This window comes from Synchiropus splendidus, chromosome 1 (genome assembly GCF_027744825.2).
Source record: "Synchiropus splendidus isolate RoL2022-P1 chromosome 1, RoL_Sspl_1.0, whole genome shotgun sequence".
Lineage (NCBI taxonomy): Eukaryota > Metazoa > Chordata > Actinopteri > Syngnathiformes > Callionymidae > Synchiropus > Synchiropus splendidus.
In genome coordinates this window covers 28,682,785-28,705,048 of record NC_071334.1, presented here as the reverse complement: position 1 = coordinate 28,705,048, position 22,264 = coordinate 28,682,785, and the positions used below count along the sequence as shown (strand labels likewise).

The following is a 22,264-nucleotide window of genomic DNA, read 5'->3' as shown; positions in this document are numbered from 1 at the left end:
TGATCCCTTTTAACGATGATCAAACGTATTAAAATGACGCAGAAACATTAAAACAAGATAACATGTAACGCATCATGGAAATGGAGATCATTACAGAGGTTTTCACCATGATTTTAACTGAAAAATACCAAAAGAAATAACAAAGAAACACACGAAACGACAACATCGTGTCTGTTGCTCACAGAACTTAAGTCGCACATCCGTCTGCACGTATGAAGAGCCAGACCTTGTAAGGACGGCAGCAGAGTGGAGGGAGATTTACTTCTCACACTTAAAAACTAGCGCCAGTTTAATAAATGTGAAATCCCCCCCGCTTTCTTGTTTCTCTGATGGAGCACTTTTTGAATGGCTGCGTTCCATTTTTTTTTTTCGTTTGTTTCTGTTTTTAAAAGGGCAGCTCTGCCATGGTTTCAAAATAAAAAGTTATGCAATATGAAACCAAATCCAAAGCATTTCAGTGTAATGTCTTTCGTAAATTTCAGAAATCTCTCAGCATCAGTTCAAAAGGTTTAAGTGGCACTATGAAAACTCAACTTTGATCACAAATGACACATCTTCCTGCAGCAGCACTGAAAAAATCCTTCTTCAATGTCCACATTGTTAGTTCAAAAGCATATTGCTGTAGGTATCGAGTCTTCGCCGGCACAGCTATTTTGACATAAGAATGGTGGCGGCCTTGTTCCTGCAGAGGGGACTAAGAGTTTGCAGCGGCGGTGAGACGCCACAACCGCAGCTACAGGGGACACGCGTAAGACACTCCTGCGTGGTTTCTGAGATGGTTATTTCTGGTCTGTGGTCCGGCAGCACTGACAGCTTTAGTGTGTGGCAGCAGGAAATAGCAGACACTATAAGCAGGCCTGAAATGACGGTTGGGTGAATGCGAGGGGGCACCACGCAGAGGTCGGGGCAAAGGTCAGGCTAGGGCAGTCCAGTTATTCAGGGTAAAGAGGGACAGACATAGTGGCGTGTGACACATTTTTCAGCACATAACACAGTGTGTTGTATATGATGATAGGACGCACAACTTGAACTAAGTTGCCCTGAATCACTTTAACACAGTTCCTTGTTATTAAAAACATTCACATAAAGTAGAATGAAAAAAAAATAAAGACATAACGTTACATAGAAGCACCACACAAAGTGAATCTAATATCAGAAGTTTATTATTATTATCAACTTATTAACAGCCAAATGGTTACTTGAGCTCTGAATTCAGAACTGGTTTAAGCTTTCAATGTATACTATCAGAGGGAAAATGTGGAGGGATTTCAAACACATTTCATATTGTGTCGCAGAAAGAAAAGGGTAAAAACAATATGTTTCTTTTCATCACCTATACACCGGTTGAAGAGCAATGTACGTAAAATTTTGCTGGTGATTGTCAAAACACAGTCAAAAGAAACAACGGTAAAAAAAGAAAAAGAATGGCTTGAATTCACTGTCACAGTTTTAGCATCCAAAAGAAGACACAAGCTGGTATAACTAATAATTCCTGCCTGAGACTGACAAGGCGTCAATGAAGACACGCAATATAGGGTCCCTGATGACCAGAGAGATATACAGAACGAGAAAGAGCAAAATCCATAGATCACAGCCTCACATAATCTTTGTGATGGCAAAGTCTGACAAAGTCGCAAGTGTAAAACGTAACAGCTGCAATGCACACAAGCAAGTCAAACAACACAAGTCTGATTACAGTAAACGGTTCCATAGCAGCAGGGGTGCAACAAGAGGGCTGCAATTAAACTCGACTTAATCCCAACCGTGGAGGCAGAGGCATAAAGTAAACACATCAGGTACGGCATAATCAGGATTCGGGTTCAATCTGCGCATTCTGATGATGAGGCACACCGGACGATTTGAATGGAACCAACCTCTTGATCCCACAATAAGCCAATCAGGAGAATTGCGACGGTAACGCAGGTCGCAAGCAAACTAGGTAGATGGACACAAAAAGTCAAAAGTTGGACAGTTTTCAGCTCCTGGCTCCACAATTCATTCATTCAAATAAGAAAAACTTAGGTACATTTAGTGATGGATATCTTTGTGCTGAACTGAGTAAAGAACAAATAATCATTATCATCATAATTCAGCTCTGACTGTAAAGTGGAAAAAACCATGATATACGCGAGTTGTAGCTGAACGGTGACAAACAGCTTTTCTTTTCCTTTAACTGGCAGATTCCACCGCCTTTTTGGGCCTTGGCAACAGTGATACAATGTTTAAGAGCAGAATCTGGCCCATGGGTCTGTGGAAAGTGCCTGAAAATAAATGAGGGCACGAATAGCAACTGACTGGTGGCAGCTGCCCATAAACACACATGCACGCTGGCACGCACACACAAACACACAGATTTTTTTTTTAAGCACTATTCATAAAGGAGAAAGGCTCTGCATAACAGCATATCGCCATAACCTGATTTAAATATCCAATATTTTTGCAAAACACATATTTGGTCCATATATTCCTTATTAGTTACATTCAGAGTGCACTGAGTTTGTCAGAGAGCAGGCGTCAGGCGCAGCTTCTGTATCCCACATAGACAAGTCGTAAAGAATAGCTGTGCTCAGGAATTGAACGGTACAAAGATTCAGCTGTGTTAGTGTTTATAATGTCCAGTTCTCACCCCTTTTAACTGGAGAGGGTCATGTGACCAGCTGTTCCATTCAGCACAATGAAAACCAAAGCGGGGGCACTTTATGAACCCACAGACCGCCACCCAAACCAACTCATTTCCAAGCTGGTTGAAAGTTTCATTTAAATAGGTTCATCCATTTTGGAGTCAACAAATACATAAACAAAGCCCTAACATAACCACAGCAGATATCGGAGCGGTTAATAAAACATGTACTGTATATGCACTCATTAACAAACCTTTTCTGCTTTACTCACAAATAAGACAAAAGAGGCAGTATCCCACAGATTGCTAAAACTACTTTGGAATTGAGCACATGATGTAACTAGCTCCATAACAAGCAGCGACCTTATTGCATTCCATCTATTTTATATTTTATGAGTAAAAGGACTCATAAGCAGTGGCATATTTATTTAATTTGTTTGACCCATTCTTTATTTACTGAAAAACTGGATAAACAAACTTCTCTTCTTTTGAGTTACCTTGACATTCTGCTGCTTATGGCGGCAACACTCATTTGATCTATAATGCACGCCAATGAAATTAATAAATAAAAGTCAGTCTTTCTCCTCCGCTCCAAAAAGTTTTACAACACCCCCTTCAAACCTTTGGGGCCTTTGTGTTGAATCTACCAGTCAGTTGCACACACTCACCATCAATCTGCATGTTCTACTACACTCACTGAGGTGATTGAAGTAAAGATGAGTGTTTTCTACAAAAATTATGTAAGTGCCTGCCATTTCACCTGTGTTAATGACGTCTATTCATAAACAGTGGTAAAGGGCTGCAGGCAAGAGATTACATTTCTTTCATTTCTGATTGGAATAGATGTAGAGTGATTTCATTCAAACTGTTGGAGTATGATCCACAAAGTTGCCTCTGTTGCCCTAGCTGTTCAGTAATTTAAATTGAAGTACCAGAGTTTATGTTTTAAAAGCATTTTGTACAATGAAAGCAAAATCCAATACGCCTCCGAAAATCCAAAGCTGATTTATCTTTTTGGTTTCTAGACAGGAGAAGTGGCAAGAACTTGATCAAACTCCTGGCCTCAGGAGGAGGAGAGAAAAAAGCCTTCTTGTTAAGCATCAGCACCAGGACCAGGACAGTGGAGTTATATCTGGACTGCAGACAGGACTCAAGATGACTTTGAGAAGAACTTCGCCCCCTGCCTTCCCCTCTTCCTTCCCCCACTCCCTCGGCCCCTGTGGGAGCTTGCGGACGGTTCAGGTCGCAGTGTAAATATATTTTTTTCTCTATCAAAGACACATTTTCCAACCACTGTCAAAGAGGACGATGGTGCTTCTGAGGGGTGAGGAAGAGGCCTAAGCAAGAGAGGAGAAAAGGGGCGGGGGGCTAAAACATCTGGCTCCATTTATCAACGCTGGTTCAAGGAAAAGGGGAAAGGCTGAAAGGGGAACACAGTGAAAATCTGGGGTGTACACTGAAAGGGTTAAAGGACAAATCAGCTCCATCTCAGAACTGGAGCTCCTGGCTGTCAATTCAGCAACACAGAGCACAGGCTCGCTCACAAAAATCTGATTTAATTCTTCATCTCTTTGGCGCTATTGAGTACAAACAAGAATGTATAATGTCATTTATCCAGCTTTTCATTTCATTTATGAGTAATATTTTGCTACTTCTTCAAATTGAATTTCAAATACATGTATACTGTAAGTAAATAGCTTTCAAATAGCTTCCGCAAAACAATTTTTAAATTACTTTTTTTATCCAATACTTTAAATAAATGAATACAATGAAGCACTTTGAGAAGAGCATTCTAAAAAGTGCTATATAAATAATGTTTTATATGAATGTATTGTATTATTTGTATTTATTATTTATTTATTACAATTAATTACTATACACAGCAATATAAAAAGCATAATGTAGCCGTGAGGAATCGGAACCAGAATAAAATTTATTTCCATGTTATTTTTGTCCACTAGCAGTGAATATATATAACGTAATACAACTACTATACACTGTAATATAAAAAGCATAATGCATAATAAACAGAATCACATTCATTGCCACATATTTTTGCCTGAGCAAATTTTAGCATTAATGCAAGTAACAGAAAAATAATCCATCTGATGATCGGTAATGAGACGGTCAGTCTTCAATTCCCACATGTATCGCCTTCAGCACCCATAATCCTACGATTCAGTTCATTACCCGAACCAATTTTGAACATCCCACCAGCTTCGCTGTCACTCTGTGTGAGTGACATAAGATAATTAAAAAAGAGTTAGCAGGGACCTTCTGCACATGAGAATGAGGGAATAACAGATGTCGAACCGACACATTTCCTGGAGCATCTGAAGGTAATGGATAAATGGAGAGTATGAGTTTGAGTACGAGTTGGACAATGAGCCCATTGAGATGCAAGAGACAGCGCTGGGTTCCTCTCGCTGCCTGAGAACAGCTGACAGTGCACAGAGGAGCAATCATTACATTCTCTGTTACTAAATGGAAAAAGCAGAAGTACAAGCGCTAGTGGAAGGTTTTTCAGAGGTTTGTAAGGTTTTCAGAGGTTTGTAAAATGAGGCTGGGAAACACACACTGCCTCTAACAATCGATGTCTTTATATCTTAAAGGACATGTCTTCATGTGTCTCCCAGAAATATAATAATAACAATCTGTGGCCAACTGTCAATAAATTGAGCCATATTGTTCAGACTAGACAGCATGGAATCGTAACACAGCCAACTCAAAGCCCTCAGGCTACCACTTCTGCTCCTGCAATTATTCCTGCCCCTGTCAGTTAAGGCCCAGAAGAATTCCATTGAGCTTTGGCGATAAGTTCTCTGCCACCGCAATAATTTTTCCACTACTCTGCAGTGGGACCTGGCACCACTCCGGGACCTCTCATGCTGGTTGGACCGCAACCGAGAGCAAAGATATTGACCCCACCTATGGGGCATAAGAGAAAGTGCAGCTACAGTAACTGCTTTTCGTTAAAAAAAAAAAAAATATTTTAATTAATTTCGAACAGGGCTGCTGAAATTATACATTCATTGATCAATGTTTTTCTTAGTGTCCCAAGGTCATACAACAGACGTACATGCAACAGCAGTAATAGAGATACACCTAGTCGGTGACAAAATATGTGCAGTCGTAAAAGCAACATTTATGCTAAATGAAAATAGTCCGAGTTGCATTATGTCCAGTAGCAGTGAGTATATATGATGTAATACAATTAATTACTATACAATGCAATGTAAAAAGCATAGTCAGTTTCTTCTTATGTCGGTCCTACGCCAGGATAAATGCAGAGGGTTGGAAGGCTACTCGACGTAAAAACTTGCCAAACTAAAAGATGCGGATCAGACAAATGTATCTCATACGGATCGGTCGAGGCCCGGGTTAACAATGACCGCCATCAGTGCTGTTTACCAGCAGGGTGCTGATGGAAATTGGACCACTGTAGGTCACAATATAAAACACATCAGTCAATGGTATAATAATAGCAGTGTTCAGTTTAATAAACAGATTGCAAAGAATTTATGTTCTCAATGTGTGTTTGGATGATGATATTATAGTACTACTACTACTAGTACTACTACTAATAATAATAATAATAATAACAACTGCCGGAGGTAATCTGCAAGAGGTGCCCCAGACAACTGCAGAGAGTACGGAAGTTCATCAGGATCATCCGGACACACTATCAAACAGTTCTAAAACATCTCAGCCCCGAGTGTTGCAAGGTATTGTCAGTATTATTGACAAAGGCAAGAGGAAGTATAAAATACCAAAATAAGACCATGCAACACGTAGATTTCTCAGTGAGCTAAAATGACCCCAGCAGTGCAACACATACCAACATACTGCAGCAAGTTGCAGAAATACGCACTATGTGTCACTAGATTCAACACTGTAAAGTGAGTGTACCTGTCTGTACGTGCAGATGATGATCTCTCGCAGATGATAATGCATTGGTGTCATGGTCTCGCTGACTGAGTCCAATGCCATGTCGACCTCCTTCTTCATACGATGGCCATCTGGTAGCAGACGCACCAACTGCATCACAACCTGCAAAAATACACTGGATATTGATCATACTCAGTGATTATGACAAAATTCAATTTCTTAATAAAATAACAAAATGAAAAACACAGAAACATAGATGATTGTCAGGTTTACATTTCAGTGCTCACATTTTGTGTCTATCTTCTGTTTATTTATTTGCCTCTATGTTTTACACCAACATACAGGTTCGTGATTGTTGGGCGCAGCACGGTATTTCCCAAAATCCCCAAAATGTCAGAAAGAGGTAAAGTCTAATGAAAAATACAAGGACAAGTAAGCAATTATGGATAAATAAAACCACTTCATGTTTTCGTTTCATGAGGGCAGGCACGGCAAGGTCCACACACAACATTGGTTTTCATTTATCCTTCTTTTTTTCTCCTTTCAATCGTCTGCAACTTTTGGAAGTCATTATCGATGATGCAACTTTGGACATGCACAATGCTGTTTTCAAATTCACACTTCATATATATGTGACTCTAATCTCTGTCGCTGATGCTACATCATTCGTATGTAGTCAGTGAGTCAATTCAACAGAGATTTCTCGGCTCTCTCAGTCAAAAAGGTTCCCGACCCCCTGGTTTAGAAGTTTCAAACTTTCACCTTAGGTGTGAGTGCTTGAGACCATTCACAGCAACCGGTATAGCTTTTCATCAAATCAGCCTCGAACAGCATGAGAAAAGGTTCATGGGTTAGATTAAGTATGTGAACGCTCGCTGTGAGAAAAAAGGCGCCACAGACAAATGACTTTCTCCAGTTTTGTACGCATTCATCCTCTCCTGTATAATGTGCGCAAAAAAAACATTTTAGAATTCGCATGAGCATCTCACGTGCTGCCAAACTCAAAATTCTGCTCCATATTCTGCCATACAAGTTCCTTGCTTTATAAAAATAAAACCATGCTCATTTATACATTATCTGTGTCATGCGATACTGTATCAAACGGTCTCGAAACAGTCCAGCAGCTCAGCTCTTTTCCAGATAGACACCTAAACATCCGGGAAGCGTCCAGGTGGCATCCCAAGAAGGGGACCAAGCAACCTCAGCTAGCTTCTCTCGTTTCTTCGGTGGAGCAGCAGTTCCATGTTGAGCAATGGGCTCCAATTTAGAGAAGCTGTTACTCAGCTTAGTTCTGGTTCACTGAGTACCAAAGAAAAGACCCATTTCACTCTTGACAGTCAAACTCAACTTTGAGCATAAAAACTCTGAACAGAAACAGTGACAGGAGGAGAGGAGTCCAATCCTCACTGGAAGTATGGCATAGCTGGCACCAGCACCAGCTGGGGATAAAGAGCTGGTCCAACGTTCCTTGACCGAGACGAAAACCGCACTGCCCTTCTTATAGCCCATCTAAGGTCAGGCTATGGGACAGATCTTCCTCTTCAATACTTCAACTTGGTGTGTCACAGCTACATCTGCACAGAGTGAACTTCATTGGGCTGGTGATTTTCCTTACCATTATTTCCACAGTGGGGGAGCCACAGCACCGCTGTGTCCAATTCCAGCACCCTTCAACAAGGGTCAGCAATGACGTAATTCCGTTTCCATGACAACACTGAAATTCACACTGAGGGCGCTACTTCCACAACAATGCTTCCTCTCGGTTTGCTCAGGAGAATCAGGATGAAGCAGTCACTCGGGAACCTGATAACCTCTCCAAAGAAACCCATCAACTGACCTCAGAAGTCCTCAATTAACTTATCAGTAATCCATAAGACTTTTAATGTTATTTCTGGGCAGGAGATTTTTATTTTATTACAGACAAAATAATAATAATAACCCAAATAACAGAAAAATCACTCACATTTTTCACACATAAGCAAAACATCCTTGAGACAGTGTTTGCAATCAGGGATGCTTGGAGAAATTTGTATGGACTATACTAATACTTTTTTTTTCCAGTTCAACTGGTGACATCATCAAGACATGCCACAACAGCAGCAACGCCTTGAGAATCCATTATCGGTCTGTAAATCTCTATGTGATCCACAGAGCAGTGTAAGGATATGTTGTGGTGATGGATGAAGTAAAGGGGTAAAATGTGGACAACAAAAAGTTTGGGAGCCAAAATAGAATCTTTCAGAATACCACAGGCAAATTTAGCTTTGGATAAAAAGAAGTTGACAATGACAATTGAAGACGTTCTGTGTGACAGACACGGCTGAAAGCAACTAAAATCAGTGTCTCAGTCCCACGCAGGAGTGGAGGCAAATATTTTGGGATCACTGTTGTCAACATTGTACAATCTGAAATTAAATTAAATGATGTACAGCCTACTGAAAGATACCAAAATGAAATGTAAATATGTTAAAGTCACACACATTTTCACTTTGCAGGATTACTACAACAAAGTGCTTTCAGGAACAAATGTAACTGATAACGCTGTACTCTCTGCTACGGGTCATCAGAGGAGCTGCTCACTTCAGTCAGCTGCTCAAAGGGGACAAGAACTGAGGTGCTGTAATGTTCTCTCTTGAAAGCAACTGTAGTGGGAGCACCAATGTATGCAGCCAAGACTCCTGTTAACGTGTGAGGGACTCCCTCTTGTAAGTGTAGCTTCGCACATTTTACAATTTGGTAAAATGTGCTATTTGTCAGTCTTTGTCAGATGTACTGACACAGTACCTCGATATCGCACTTTCCACTCGCCACTTTCAGCTAAAGTTTTCAGATTTTTAGCTTTCCTAATTGTTATGTAGGTTCTTATAACTTGACAAATGAATCTTCTGATGGAAAATAGTTCTATAAGTCAGTTGGAGCTGTGTTTAGATGTATGGTTGTGTTATCGAAATGTGGCAATACTCTGGTCGTCATTTCAGAAAGGAGGCACCATGTCACTAATGCCACGCACTGACTGACCATATATATTTTTTCATTTTTAAATAACAATTTCATTGATCTTAAAAATGTCTTCATTCATCAAAAAGCAACAGCCTTTGGACAGGCCGATGAGGTTTCACAGTAACTGGACTAAAAGCTACTAGAGCCCCCATGTATGATCTGCTGCTTTACAATAGTGGGAAGAAGAAGAGGAGAGTTCCTTGACATCACACGCACCTGAAATTCTCCTTTCGTGTACTTGGCATCTGGAACACTCACAATCTCATCATCCATGAACTCTGGGAAACCCTGCAGGACAAAAAGCCAAGTTTATAAGAAAGTGCTACTCAGCCCATCCACACATCGTGTGTTATTTTTTAAATGTAATAAACATGTCGGCACAAAATGCTACCCTAAGGTAATCGTGGCTACTATGACTTTAGCATGTACTAAAACACAACTCAATTCCTCTTTGATGAATGAAACTGTGAACTGAGGACAAACATTGTAACAAATGTTCTCCCTTTCAATGGAAAGAGACCGCTACGCACACTTGACTTAAAGGAACGGATGAATGAAATGTTAGTAGAGTGGACGGTTTGAAACATAGCAGCATTAGGTGTCTTATATTCAATCAACAATTGAATTCATATTCAGTTTGGGCAAAATAAAGACACGAGTCTCATATGAATTAGGAAGTAATTGTATGAATGTAAGCAATTATGACACCAAAAGAAACCCATTCTACAAAGACAGACACAAGTACAACTAATGACTATCTCTATATTCAAAACATCCGTGTACACAATAAGAAAGCTGCCATCAATGAAAAGGAACTCAGGAGGGGAGAGATTTAATATATCAAAAAGTCCAACACCATCCATGTTTAACTTGCATGTCAGAAAGGTAGCAATAGCGCCTCACCATGATGACATGTGAGACAGTTTTATACTTATTGACAAACATGTTTGTTTAGGCTGCTTTATATGCATCTGCGATTGACATTAGTGATCTTTGAAACAAGAAGTGATTCACATGCACAGTTCATACCCCCATGTTTGTAGTTTCATGGAGCGTTTTGAGCTAGGCAACCACTTTGCAAACTTTATCTTGTTAGAACTTTGGAATTACACATTTTCTATTTTTTAATACTATAAATTAATACCAATCTAGTTTTCCTGTTCTCAGTCGCTCACCCATTTTGAAGTAACAATGGTCAAATAAATAGTTCATATATTATAATTTAACAAGACTTGTTCTGAAATATTGCGATGCATAAAGTGTTGTGCACCCTTTCGTGAAACTTGTTATGTAAATGTCTTACATTTATGTGCCAAAGTGTGAGAACAGAAACCACCATGGCTGTTGTCGTCTGGCCTTTTCCGTTAGAGCAGCTGAAGACAAAAGCCGTATGAGTGTCCTCGGCCAAGGCGCTCTTCATGGAGTCCAGCAGCTTATCAAAGTCCTGTCACACAGACGCCCTAGTTAGAACATTCAATCAACCGTATTATTCAAAGCACCAACAAAGTGTAAAATAATTGCAGCAGTTTGTTAAACTGAGTTACTTCTCTGCCTGAAATTAATAAATACTTAATTTGGCCAAGTGGACCCAAGTCTGATTCACCCCAGCTATCCTTCACGGTTCCATTTTTTTCAGTACTCACAGGCCAGCTGGGGGCGGTACGGGCCCAACTATTGTCTGCGAGACACTGGCTCTACAAACAAGATGATGGCACCGCAGTCGCCGGCGACTAGGGCCGCTAAGATCAGTCAACGCGTTGTGACAACATCAACAACCAAAACCATTGACCTCAGATTTAGTAGTAGTTTTCCAAAACTGGCACTGTACCATCCACTGTTTAGTCGGTCTTTAGTGCTTGACACACACACACAACACAAATTTAACAGGAGTTTTAAGACGTGTTCTTTATTGGTTGCGGATTACAGCAATGTTTGACGAATAATGTTTGTTTCCGTGCACTTCAGTAATGATTCAGTCACCTGAGCTGCTCTATGAATGTAAACGCTCTGTGGACTCGAGATGCGTGCCTCTCTCTTGTTCCATTGAAATTTTGAAGACATTTCAACGTTTAAGTCCTCACAAGTCTGACTCTCACTCGTGCACGCTGTTAGCGCGTCACCCACCCACAAGCACACAGTTGGAGTGGTCAAGCCCAAGAAACAGCACAACTTCAAACAAAGCTGCTGATGCCCTTTTAACCTTTTAGCCTTTTAACCGCACACCTTCACCTGCACAGCAGAATGGATTGTTCCTTGTTTAAACTGAGAGCTCACTGAGCAAGCAGCTAACTGAGGGCATCAAATGGTACATCACTGTTTAGTAGTTGACTTGAAACTAAATGCAGTACCAAATAGACATGCTCAATTGTTGTTCTTCACAATACTATCATCACCAACATCAAAGATGGGTAATGTGCGACCCATTGACTGTATTCACGCCGCCCTAGCGAGAATAACAATGAGACTGACGATGAACAAATATTTCTGACTGATAACTGACACTTTGTCTACTTTTTCTACTACTCAACTCAACTCCTCTACTACTACTTTCAACTTTAAATATAACTTAACATGATTTTTTTTATATACAGTATATAATTTATCAGTTGGTGATTTCACATCCCTCAAAATAAAAGATAAAATTTAGTTAAATTTTAAATAAAGTAAACAAACAGTTTTTGTCCCAAGTTCGTTTATCATTTATATTGTGAAAATTATGATGAAATGTACATAAAAATACACACAAAATGTGGTCTCATTTTTATAATGGTGTTGCTTGATCATACTTCCTGATATCATTACGTAACTAGAATGTTTTATTTAATTATTTATTTTCTTTTATCCCCGTCACTTAGGTAATTCAGTCATGTTTTCCCATTTCTTGTTTTTCTTTTTTCCTCGGTGGCCTCTTATAATTTACAAAGAAAAGTGTGATTCACATTCCCAAACGCTAGATGGCGCACATTACTTTCTCCATTCTGTCATCTAGTTCAGCGCTGTGACGTTGCTGTTGTGTAGTGCCTCTTGTTACCTCTTCCCTGGGAGCGCTGCAGTCTGGCAGTGGAATACGTCGATAGATGAGACCCTGATGGGATTTTTTTAGTTGGTCGAAGATCTCTTGGATGGTCAAGCAACTTTTGAACATCTTCATCTGCTTCTCCTGCTCCAATGTCACCTCGAGCCACTTCTGTGCCCTCAGGATCTCCTCCTTCAGAGACGTCTCTTTTTTCTAAGATAAATAAAACAAGGGTGATACAACTAACTAGGGGGTAAACTCTTAGCTTTCTCATCACCTCTATCTGCTGTGAGTCCGAGGATGGGATACTAATGTGTTGATCCAAGCAGGAGGGTTCTCTCGGAGTTAGAATCTGACCGTTGCCCTCAATCACCAACTCCTCTACCAGACTGACCCACAACACATGTCGGTGCTTTCTCCTCTCGTCTGTCAGGTGGGTCAGGACTGCGCCGGTGGCCTGCCGGGCAAGAGTGATTACATTTTGAAGCTCTTTCCTTCGTTTAATATCATCTCAAAAGTCATGATTTTACAACTGTTCTGGTTAAATTTTACACAAATAAATAGTAGTAGGTATTCTTAAAGCATCCATATCTAATGGATCATAAAATAATGACACCTGCTCAGGCTGTTGTTAAAGTAAATCAGCTTGTGTTATCAAGTGTCTGCACCTCTGACGTGGGTTGGGACATCCCATAGATGGGCATCTTGGGAACTCGTCTGAAGTTCACCGCCTTCATCTCCTTCTTAGTGCCGAGGACATCGGGAGCCAAATACTCATCAGCAACCTGAGCACACAGATGAATCATAAATCCCGTATTTATATGTAATCTGACTGGGGTACATGAATATAGATGTATTTTGAAGGGTGAAATGAAACAAACCAGGATCCGTGCCGCCTTGGTGACCAGCTCAGATGGGGCGGAGAGTTCTGAAACATCCATGCAGGACAGTAATCTGTAGATCCAGGGGTGTCTGCACATCCACTGACTGAAGCTGGATGCAAAGGATAGAGGATACTGCAAAATAGCAACAGTTTTAACTTCTTCATAGCCCAATTGAAGCACTCTTGGACACAAGTGATCACCTGCTCGTGAAGGTATGCGTTAAACACGATCAGGTAGAAGTAACGTTCCAAACTCTGCATGGTTCTGGTGAGGAAATAGTGCTTCGTGCTGTTTCCCTGGATGAGAAGACACATGATTAGAATTATTGTCATTTCCAGACAATAAGACGCTACTTTTTTCTCATGGTTTGAACCCTACAGCTTATATGACAAGGCTAATATAGCAAAAGAGCGTCACACTGCCAAAATATTGAGCCTCGTCACATCAAACCAATGAAACCACAGGCGACCTGAGATGAGACCGGCTGTGCTGTTGCAACTTCAGACACATGGGGGAAAACAGCGTATTTTGAGCGCTTTAATGTAAATAAAAGAAGTGAGGAGTTCATGATTCAAGTTCAGAGCTGAGTTTGTTTCATGAGTCAGTCTTCATGCCGGACCCCGTTTTCAAAACCAGTTTAGAAGTGATCCTCATGCATTTTTAAGCCGAGTGAATCACTGACCTTTCTGCTGCGGCTTATAGACCAGTGTGGCTTACTGAATGTATGAACAAGATCAATGTTCCATGTTAAATTTTCTGGTTAGCTCTATAGTTTGGAAAGTACAGTGGTCTTTTAATCAAAAGATCACTTCATTCAGTTTGCAGATCATTACAATTTGATGGCTCTTGTTCGATCACGATGTTGTTTGATCACAATCACAAACCAACAAAATTGGTTGCTTTAAAGTAAGTGTCTCCCACCTGGATCTGATAGTCTTCTGCAATCCCCTCCAGTTTGCTTTTGTTTTCATAGATGGCCTCTTTGATGTTGTGCATTTCTGCACACAGACTGATGGCCTGGTCGACCTGCTCGGGCACACACATGGAGTCATAAGATCCTCACGCTTTAATGCACATAAAGGAATAATGACTAGCTCAAATGTTGTTCATCTTCTGTGGATAATTAAAACATTTGATTACCTGAGTTATAATGAAGATGTCAGCAGTGTCTACCTGATGTTTTTGTGTGGAAATATAAAGTGAAGATAAACTGTGAACCCCAGTCACTTGTCATAGCACCACGATAGCACCACCAAAAGTGTTTTAATGGGATAACTATGTTGATATTTAATCAGAATGATCTCCCCTTTAATCGACAAAACCCCAAACCAGTGGAGTTGGGACGTAAATCGTAAATAAAAACAGAACACAATGATTTGCAAATCCCTTTCGACTGCAACGTTTGAACTGGTAAACTTTGTTCTTTTTTGCAAATATTAGCTCATTTGGAATTTAATGCCTGCAACATGTTTCAAAAAAGCTGGCACAAGTGGCAAAAAAGGCTTAGAAAGTTGAGGTTCATTAAACACTGACTTGGAATATCCCACAGGTGAACAGGCTAATTGGGAACAGGTTGGTGCCATAATTGGGTATAAAAGCAGCTTCCCTGAAGTCATTCAGAAACAGGGATGGGGTGAGGGTCACCACTTTGTGAACAAATGTATGAGCAAATTGTCGAACAGTTTAAGAACGACATTTCTCAACAAGCTATTGCAAGGAATTTAGGGACTTCATCATCAACAGTCACTACATCTGTAAGTGCAAGTAATAACTCTAACTATGCAAAGCGAAAGCCATTTATCAACAACACCCAGAAGCGCCGCTGGCTTTGCTGGGCCCGAGCTCATCTAAAATGGACTGATGCAAAGTGGAAAAGTGTGAATGTGAAAATGTGTGGCGCATTATGAAGCGTAAAATACGACAACGGAGACCCCGGTCTGTTGAGCAACTTAAGGTGTACATCAAGCAAGAATGGAAAAGAATTCCACCCGAAACAAGTTGAAAGGGATTTGCAAATCATTGTGTTCTGTTTTTATTTACGATTTACACAGCGTCCCAACTCCACTGGTTTTGGGTTTTGTGTTCATATGTACGTAGCTCGGGCTTTGAGTGGTTTCCAGTCCGAGTTTGTCATAAAGAATACTCTACCTCCTCCATTAGCTGCTGTCCGTCAGGCAGCTTGCTGATCAGAGACTGGATAACTTGGAAAAGTGGTCTGAGAGTGGGAGCTGCTACTTCCTCGCCCCTGCAGAGAAAGAATTGTTTCTTCAGGCAGAACATCATGGCACAGTTCACTCACTGGAATTGCTTCTAAGCAGCTCTTATTAGACCTGTATCAATTAGTTACTTCAGTCATCCGCTAATTATAGTCATCAGTGGAACGGTCATGGAAGCAGCAGTCAAGTAACAAACCCCTGCTGTCCCAGCAAAACACATGTCCAAAGCAGCGACACAGTATTTGATTTGTCACCGGAGAGGAATAATGATGATTACACTTTCCAGCAGAGAGGGGTCATTAAATTTCCAGTGGAGTAAATTATAATTAATTAAAACACCATTGAGAGGGGCAGCAAAATATTTTGGAAAAAAAAGTCTTGCATATAATTATTTATTATTAAAATAATACAAAAACAATGTTGCGAAAAAAAACTTGACTACATGACTAAAATGTATATCTTATTGATTGTCTACACTGTTTGTGTAGACAGTGCAAAACAAATATGTGTGAAAACAAGCAAAACACTAATATAATCTAATAGAATACACTATTGATGAGAAGACATTGTATGTCATTATAAAGCTTGAATTAAAAGGGTCATTTCTCAACCTTAAGAGTTGAAGTAAAATTTGTGAAAACAAGGACAGGAAAGAGTCATTAGAAGGGGTCTCTTACAAGACGAGAGTGCAGGTTAAACATCTGAGCAGTCATGTCAGTCACAACTGGACAACTGTGGTACCTTCCCTTACCATCCTTGGATTTGCAGACACGTAGATAAGTAAAAGTTTGTGTGAGCCAGCTAAATTTCTGATTGACAGTGGTAGCATTAATGTGTGATCTTGCTCCTATTTCACTTGTAAAGTAAGATGTGTTGAACAATGTCATTTAACATTAACACACTGTGGTGGCCACTGGACTGAGTCCAGTGGGCCGCGGGTTTGAGACCTACATAGAGGTGAGTTTGGAAAGGACATACTACCAAAGCAAGCTTCAGAGAAAAAAGCCTAAAGTCTAGCACTTAGCAACTATTCCAATATCTGCCCAAATTTTCTTACATTAGCAGGACACATATCATAACATAATGCATGAAATCATTTTAAATAATAGTCTGTCATTGGTGTTTGTTAAGCTTATTGACTGGTCTTACTGATGCAGGAGTGGAGAATCTCCCTTCAGCCGATTCATGGCCAGTGTGCCGAGGATCATGGCCAGGTTGGTGCGCCCGACGCCAACTTGGCAGCTGAAGAGCAGAGCAGGCAGTGGCCGAGAGGAATCGCGTCCTAAAGACAAGCTGGGGCTGTCCTGCAAACAAGAGCACAATTTAAATTGAGAGAGGCTCAACTGAGTGACGGGCATCCATTTGGGATGTAAACACTCTTTAGGCCAACTGATTCATGTCTTCCTCCAACAAGCTGCATCATAAACATATAACTGGAAACGACAGACCGAAGAATGCATGCACACAAGTGTAAATGAACGCTTCACAAAAGCCACTCTCCAGCCATAGACAGCAGAAGTGGAAGTCGGAGTCAGTTGAAATAAAAGTGGCTGAGCAAGTGAAGAGAAGCAGGCAGATATGGTCTCAAAGTAAATAGACCATTACACTTAATGCATCACTCCGGAGACAGCTGCAGGAAACTTGTCACCAGCCCAGTGACGACATCCAGATGCAGGACGGTGTTTGAACAATTCTTTGTCAAACCTCTATAAATGGCCCCAAATTATATAGTGCAGGGTCCTGGATCACTTCCACGAGTGCTGACAGGATTGTGCAGCATGGATCATGTTAGGCAGATGAGGAGCAGAGGATACCTGAAGCTGCCACCTCGCCTAACTTTGAAAATGAGTCGGAGGATGAGTCAGTCACAACAGTACCTGGCCCCTGATGTCGTGTGGTAGCCAAGACCATCTACAGAGACCAAGACCAAGCCCGATGATGGGGGCAATAACCAAAACCAAGACCAAACTGAATAAAGTAAATAAAGTACGGTAAAACAAGAACTGAAATGCTTTCATTGGAACAAACACTTTGTCTGCTTGCTCTGGTCCAGACACAGTCTTGACAACAACACTACCCTGATGGATTCTCACATTTACTTACCCTGAGAATTCCAACAAAGGCATCAAAGTCTTCCTCTAGCGGCGCCGCCTCCATAGGCAGAGGTAACCTGTAGTACCTGCAGCAACGATACGGTTGTGCCAAAACATGCATAGTCAAGACAGGTAATTGTATGATTATTACTAAATATCTTTACAATCATCATAATAATAAAGCAGCTAACTACCTATAAGCTGGCATGGTGAATACTGGTCTCTTATAGACCTCCTCTGTCACGTGGATGTCCTCCTCACACGAGATTTTTATCTTCTGAGGTTCGTCCTTGAAGAACTCAATGTCGTTGTAGACATAGAATATATTTTCATTGAGTTTGGCAAAGTCATGCAGCTGTGGATGGAAATCAAAAGAGAATTCTGCAACAACTTCCACAAACTAAAAGCACAGGGTTCATACGGAGATGTTTCTTGATTTTGGTTTTATCAGGGTTTCATAAGGCAAAACACCATATTCATAACTTAAAGCGACCTCGGTTCTAATACGTGAAAGTCCCTTCAGTTTATTCCAAAAGGTGGCTAAGCTGATATACGGCGGGAAAATAGGGGCCGCTAGAAGTATCGACAGCTGGAGTTCTGTCTTCAACCGGTAGAGGGCGACGAAGTCAATTAAATGACATATCAAACCCAGGACGTGAATTTTGTCGAACTACTTCTTTTCTTTAAATGAAGATGAAGAATAACGAGTAAAATAGATAGAAGCAGTGTCAGCTGTCAGATAATCTTAGAATCCAAGCCAGCTGCGACTAATAATGACATATCACTGTGGACGGTGTGTAACATAGAAAAAAATCAATAAAAACATATTCAGAACTTATTAAATTCCAAACTACGCCATCATTTTCTGTCCTAAGCACCTCTTTGCGGATGTTGAGTTCCAGAGTCTCCACCAGCTCCTCCTTCTGGAGGCCGTGCAGGTTCTCATGGAGGTTTTCCTTCCTCCTGGGTGTGTACGGCAAAAAGTTGTCGTCCTTGTGCAGAAAAACCACCGGCTCCTCTCTCACACAGACGAAAATAACCTCCTACAAAACACAAAACACTCAGCCAAGATTTTTCACCAAGGTTAAAAAGCAGACTTGACATCTACAATTCCAATATACAGTATAATGGACTTGCTAGAGGAAATGTCACAAGCAAAAACAGTTGTGGTGTATCATTTTACCAGAGCTATTATGGTCTCTATCTGGAAAATCACTTTTTTCACTGGGACACAGACCACAGTTTTCTGTTCGCTCACTTCTATGATCCGGCCGCAGACTCGGTTCAACACTCAAGTATTTATTGACAACACAACTTGGAAGTAATACAGTGGAACCAGTGTAAGTCAGGCGATCACATATTCTGCCTCAAAATATACCCTAGACACAGACCTCATGTCCATGAGACTGAAGCCTCTGAAGAACTTGTTTGAAACCATTTAGGCTTGGCTGCCCCATGCCATACAGCGGGTATGATCCTTTGACTTGTCGGAAATTTGGCGCTCCATAGCCAGACGTGGTCTTGAGGACATCTGCTTTGCTGAACACGTCCTGCACCATGAAGTACTCGCCCTAGACAGAGCACAGATTCAATCGGTTTGGTGGACTTCCACAACATCAACCTGTATTTACATGCAACAGTGTTAATCCAAAAAGCATTCCAAATTAACTTAGCTGAAGAATATACATGTCCTGTAAACTTTCACCTCAGGGATTTCTGGTCAATGGCTCAGCTGATAAAAGTGTTGTCCCAAAAGATTAAACCTTTACACTTCACAGATCAGCCAGTCAGAAAATCTATTAACAAGATTATCGACTTCAAATACCCCAAAAGATTTGGGGGGTGGCTTTGAGATATGAGAGTGTTGAATGAAATGACGACTACTGAGATAGTCTATCAGCTCATTCCTTTCCTGCCAATCTGACTTTCCTGACTGATGTGTATGTTTCAGATGTTGAAGTTCTCCTTTCCATGATGCAGTAACTCCCTCATCATGACCATGTTCAATTGTAAAGTTATTGCTTTATAAAGTTCTCCTCCGCCTCTCCTTCAGAATAAATGATCTCTGATTTACAGTCTGTTATCACAAGCAGACGCAGAAGTGTGAGCGATAGAGACAGAACTGAGCAGAGTCAGTCATTTATCAATTTTGGAGATTTTTATATGGAGTTTAAACAGGGAAGAGACAAGCTTCTGTTGAAGGAGGAGGTCAGGACAGTTGTCAGCAGAGGCGGGCTGAAGGTTTCCTCCTGACCAATGACAGCAGAGTGGGCCTGGTTGGGGAGGAGCTCACGTAATGAAGCCTTTTTTCAAAGGGCGGGACTTATGCATATTTTCTAATATAAACATTTTTAATCAGAGAGAGTGTCGTCCAAACACAATCATCACATTCATTAGAGCTTTTAAGGTCCTCATAAAATGAGTCATATATGAAGACTGACAACTTCAGTATTGATAAAATACCAGTTACTTGAACTAAACCTTCATCACAAAAGAAAAACAAGTAACTTGGCAAAACCAAACATGTATGCAATAATAAGTAGCAAATAATAGAAAGGTTAGAAATAAAACAATACCAATTGCGCCAAAAAGGTACAAAAAAAATAGTACAGAACAAAGAATCAAGCCAGTATATGTTCTTATTTTCATATTCATTTAAAAAGTAATTTCAAATAAATAATACACTAAAGACTCCTCTGACAAAAACACTGCATATCACACTAAAATGCACGTGAATTATCAGAATAAATGAAGGGAATAACTCTAACATTAATATGGTTGTCAATACAACTAACAACTATTAACTAGATGATTTGAATAGGAACACATTTAAAATGGGTATACTGAATGAAGCCCTCCAATACTTTGGTGACAAATTTAAACTCCGAGAGAAAAATGAAAATGAGTTACATTACAGGTGCGGTTTGTCATTGAGAGCCTGTTCCAATTTATACCAGCATTCAAACAGTTTCTCTGTAATCCTGAACTCATTTGTATTTTCTGTTCTGCTCTGTGGTTGAGACGTCCGACACTCTCAGAGCGGTGCGTGCACCTATCAGAGCCCGTCGCCATTCAACCTGTAGCACTCAAAGAGGTCATGTGGTGAAGAACAACAAAAAGTGGTCGAAAACATGGACTGTTTTTGTTTGTCATAATGGAGCACCTCCAACATGACAAGACAATAATCAATAAATATACTGTGGTGGAACCATGACGCTAACAGCTAACATGACAGTTTGTATACCCTAGTTCTGTTATCAGAAGCAGAGTGGCAATTTGTTCCACTGCAATATGTGTAATGCGGTAAATTATTGTCAATATGTTATAGTGATATTGGACTAGATGCGAATACCTTAATAATTCTAGAACTGTGAGGCGCAAAACTGATGAAATTAAAGCAATATCCGACCTGGGGTTTTCATTCTGTTAACTAGGATAGCCTTCGTTGACAATAAAATAGTAATTCAACTAGACAGATAGCAAACTTTTGAACAGCAAATAAAACGTGTTTGTGTCAAATACAACCCTTAAGCTTGAGACGAGAGCTTTATGTAAAAAGTGTTCCTGTTGACATTGTTACTTAGGTGTGCATCCATAGGTGTGCTGTGCTGTGCTGTTAGAGCATCTCCTTTTTAACATTCCACCAAAAATACTGGTATATCTTTCATTGGCCCGTGTTGCTAGGGACTTTTATCATGAATATATCTAGTATTTGGTTTCAATGGTATAATTCTATTTCTCCTACATAGGTAGAGTGGTGGTCCCTTTGCTGGTTTGGTCAGCCAGGAGGGCCCGAGCAGATCAAAGGTCTGATATCAGGGTGCCAAAATTCCTGAATCAATGGTTGCCCCTCATCATAAAACAGCGCATGACAATGTCCCTGACCCCGCTACAATTGGACAAGTGACTGTGAAAGGAGTAAGTGAGATGATCTGCGTCTCTCTGCCACACGGTGCGATGCCATTACCTGCACCAGGAAGTGCTCCGGCATGGCGTCCGATATCCGGCCCATCTTGTAATGAGTCTTCCGGATATCATCATGAATTTGGAACTCCTGTTTGCAGTTATACCTACAACACACCAGGGTAAGAGAGCAACGGGTGCCCGATTTAATTATCAGCTGCTGTTTGCTCGACCAGAACTGACAAATGAGATGATAAGGTGAGCAAATACTGAGGGCCAGGAGGAGGGGCTCCGTGGGATCAAAGAGGATTAACACCCAATTGTGAGAACACGGATTGGAGGAGGGACTTACGTGATGACCACAGGTGCCACTTTGTTGGTGATAATGGACTTGGCCTTGTTGTTGTGGACGTTGACCGTCTGGAAGGGGCTGGAGTTGAGAGACTGCCTGCTGTCGGCCATCCCGTTGCCATGGACACACTCGAGCGGCGATGCTACAGAAACTGGAGGTGGTGGTGCAGCACTGGCTGTCGTACCCATGCTCCACAGGCAGCTGACGTGACAAAGAAAATTTCATCAGAGCAGGACGCACCTCATTCTCATCTCATTCTGACAAACTCAGTGTTTGGGCAAGACAGTGAACT

At 40.8% G+C, this 22,264-nt stretch overlaps 1 protein-coding gene across 3 annotated transcripts in view; it reads right to left on the bottom strand.

Annotated features, from left to right (window-relative positions):
* pald1a (phosphatase domain containing paladin 1a) overlaps positions 1-22,264 on the bottom strand; it is a 56,468-nt gene that overhangs the window by 18,742 nt on the left and 15,462 nt on the right. For 2 of the 3 annotated variants that reach the window (XM_053875186.1, XM_053875167.1), the window contains 17 exons: positions 21,973-22,173; positions 21,685-21,787; positions 19,109-19,288; positions 18,596-18,760; positions 17,912-18,072; positions 17,728-17,803; positions 16,774-16,928; positions 15,557-15,653; positions 14,330-14,434; positions 13,609-13,704; positions 13,406-13,540; positions 13,193-13,309; positions 12,802-12,981; positions 12,540-12,737; positions 10,812-10,952; positions 9,725-9,796; positions 6,530-6,670 (listed from right to left, as the gene is read on the bottom strand). In XM_053875186.1, coding sequence (XP_053731161.1) covers positions 6,530-6,670; positions 9,725-9,796; positions 10,812-10,952; positions 12,540-12,737; positions 12,802-12,981; positions 13,193-13,309; positions 13,406-13,540; positions 13,609-13,704; positions 14,330-14,434; positions 15,557-15,653; positions 16,774-16,928; positions 17,728-17,803; positions 17,912-18,072; positions 18,596-18,760; positions 19,109-19,288; positions 21,685-21,787; positions 21,973-22,160 — 2,310 coding nt within the window. In that variant the 5' untranslated portion in view covers positions 22,161-22,173. The remainder of the gene's footprint in view (positions 1-6,529; positions 6,671-9,724; positions 9,797-10,811; positions 10,953-12,539; positions 12,738-12,801; positions 12,982-13,192; positions 13,310-13,405; positions 13,541-13,608; positions 13,705-14,329; positions 14,435-15,556; positions 15,654-16,773; positions 16,929-17,727; positions 17,804-17,911; positions 18,073-18,595; positions 18,761-19,108; positions 19,289-21,684; positions 21,788-21,972; positions 22,174-22,264) is intronic. The other variant, XM_053875177.1, reaches the window with a different exon arrangement.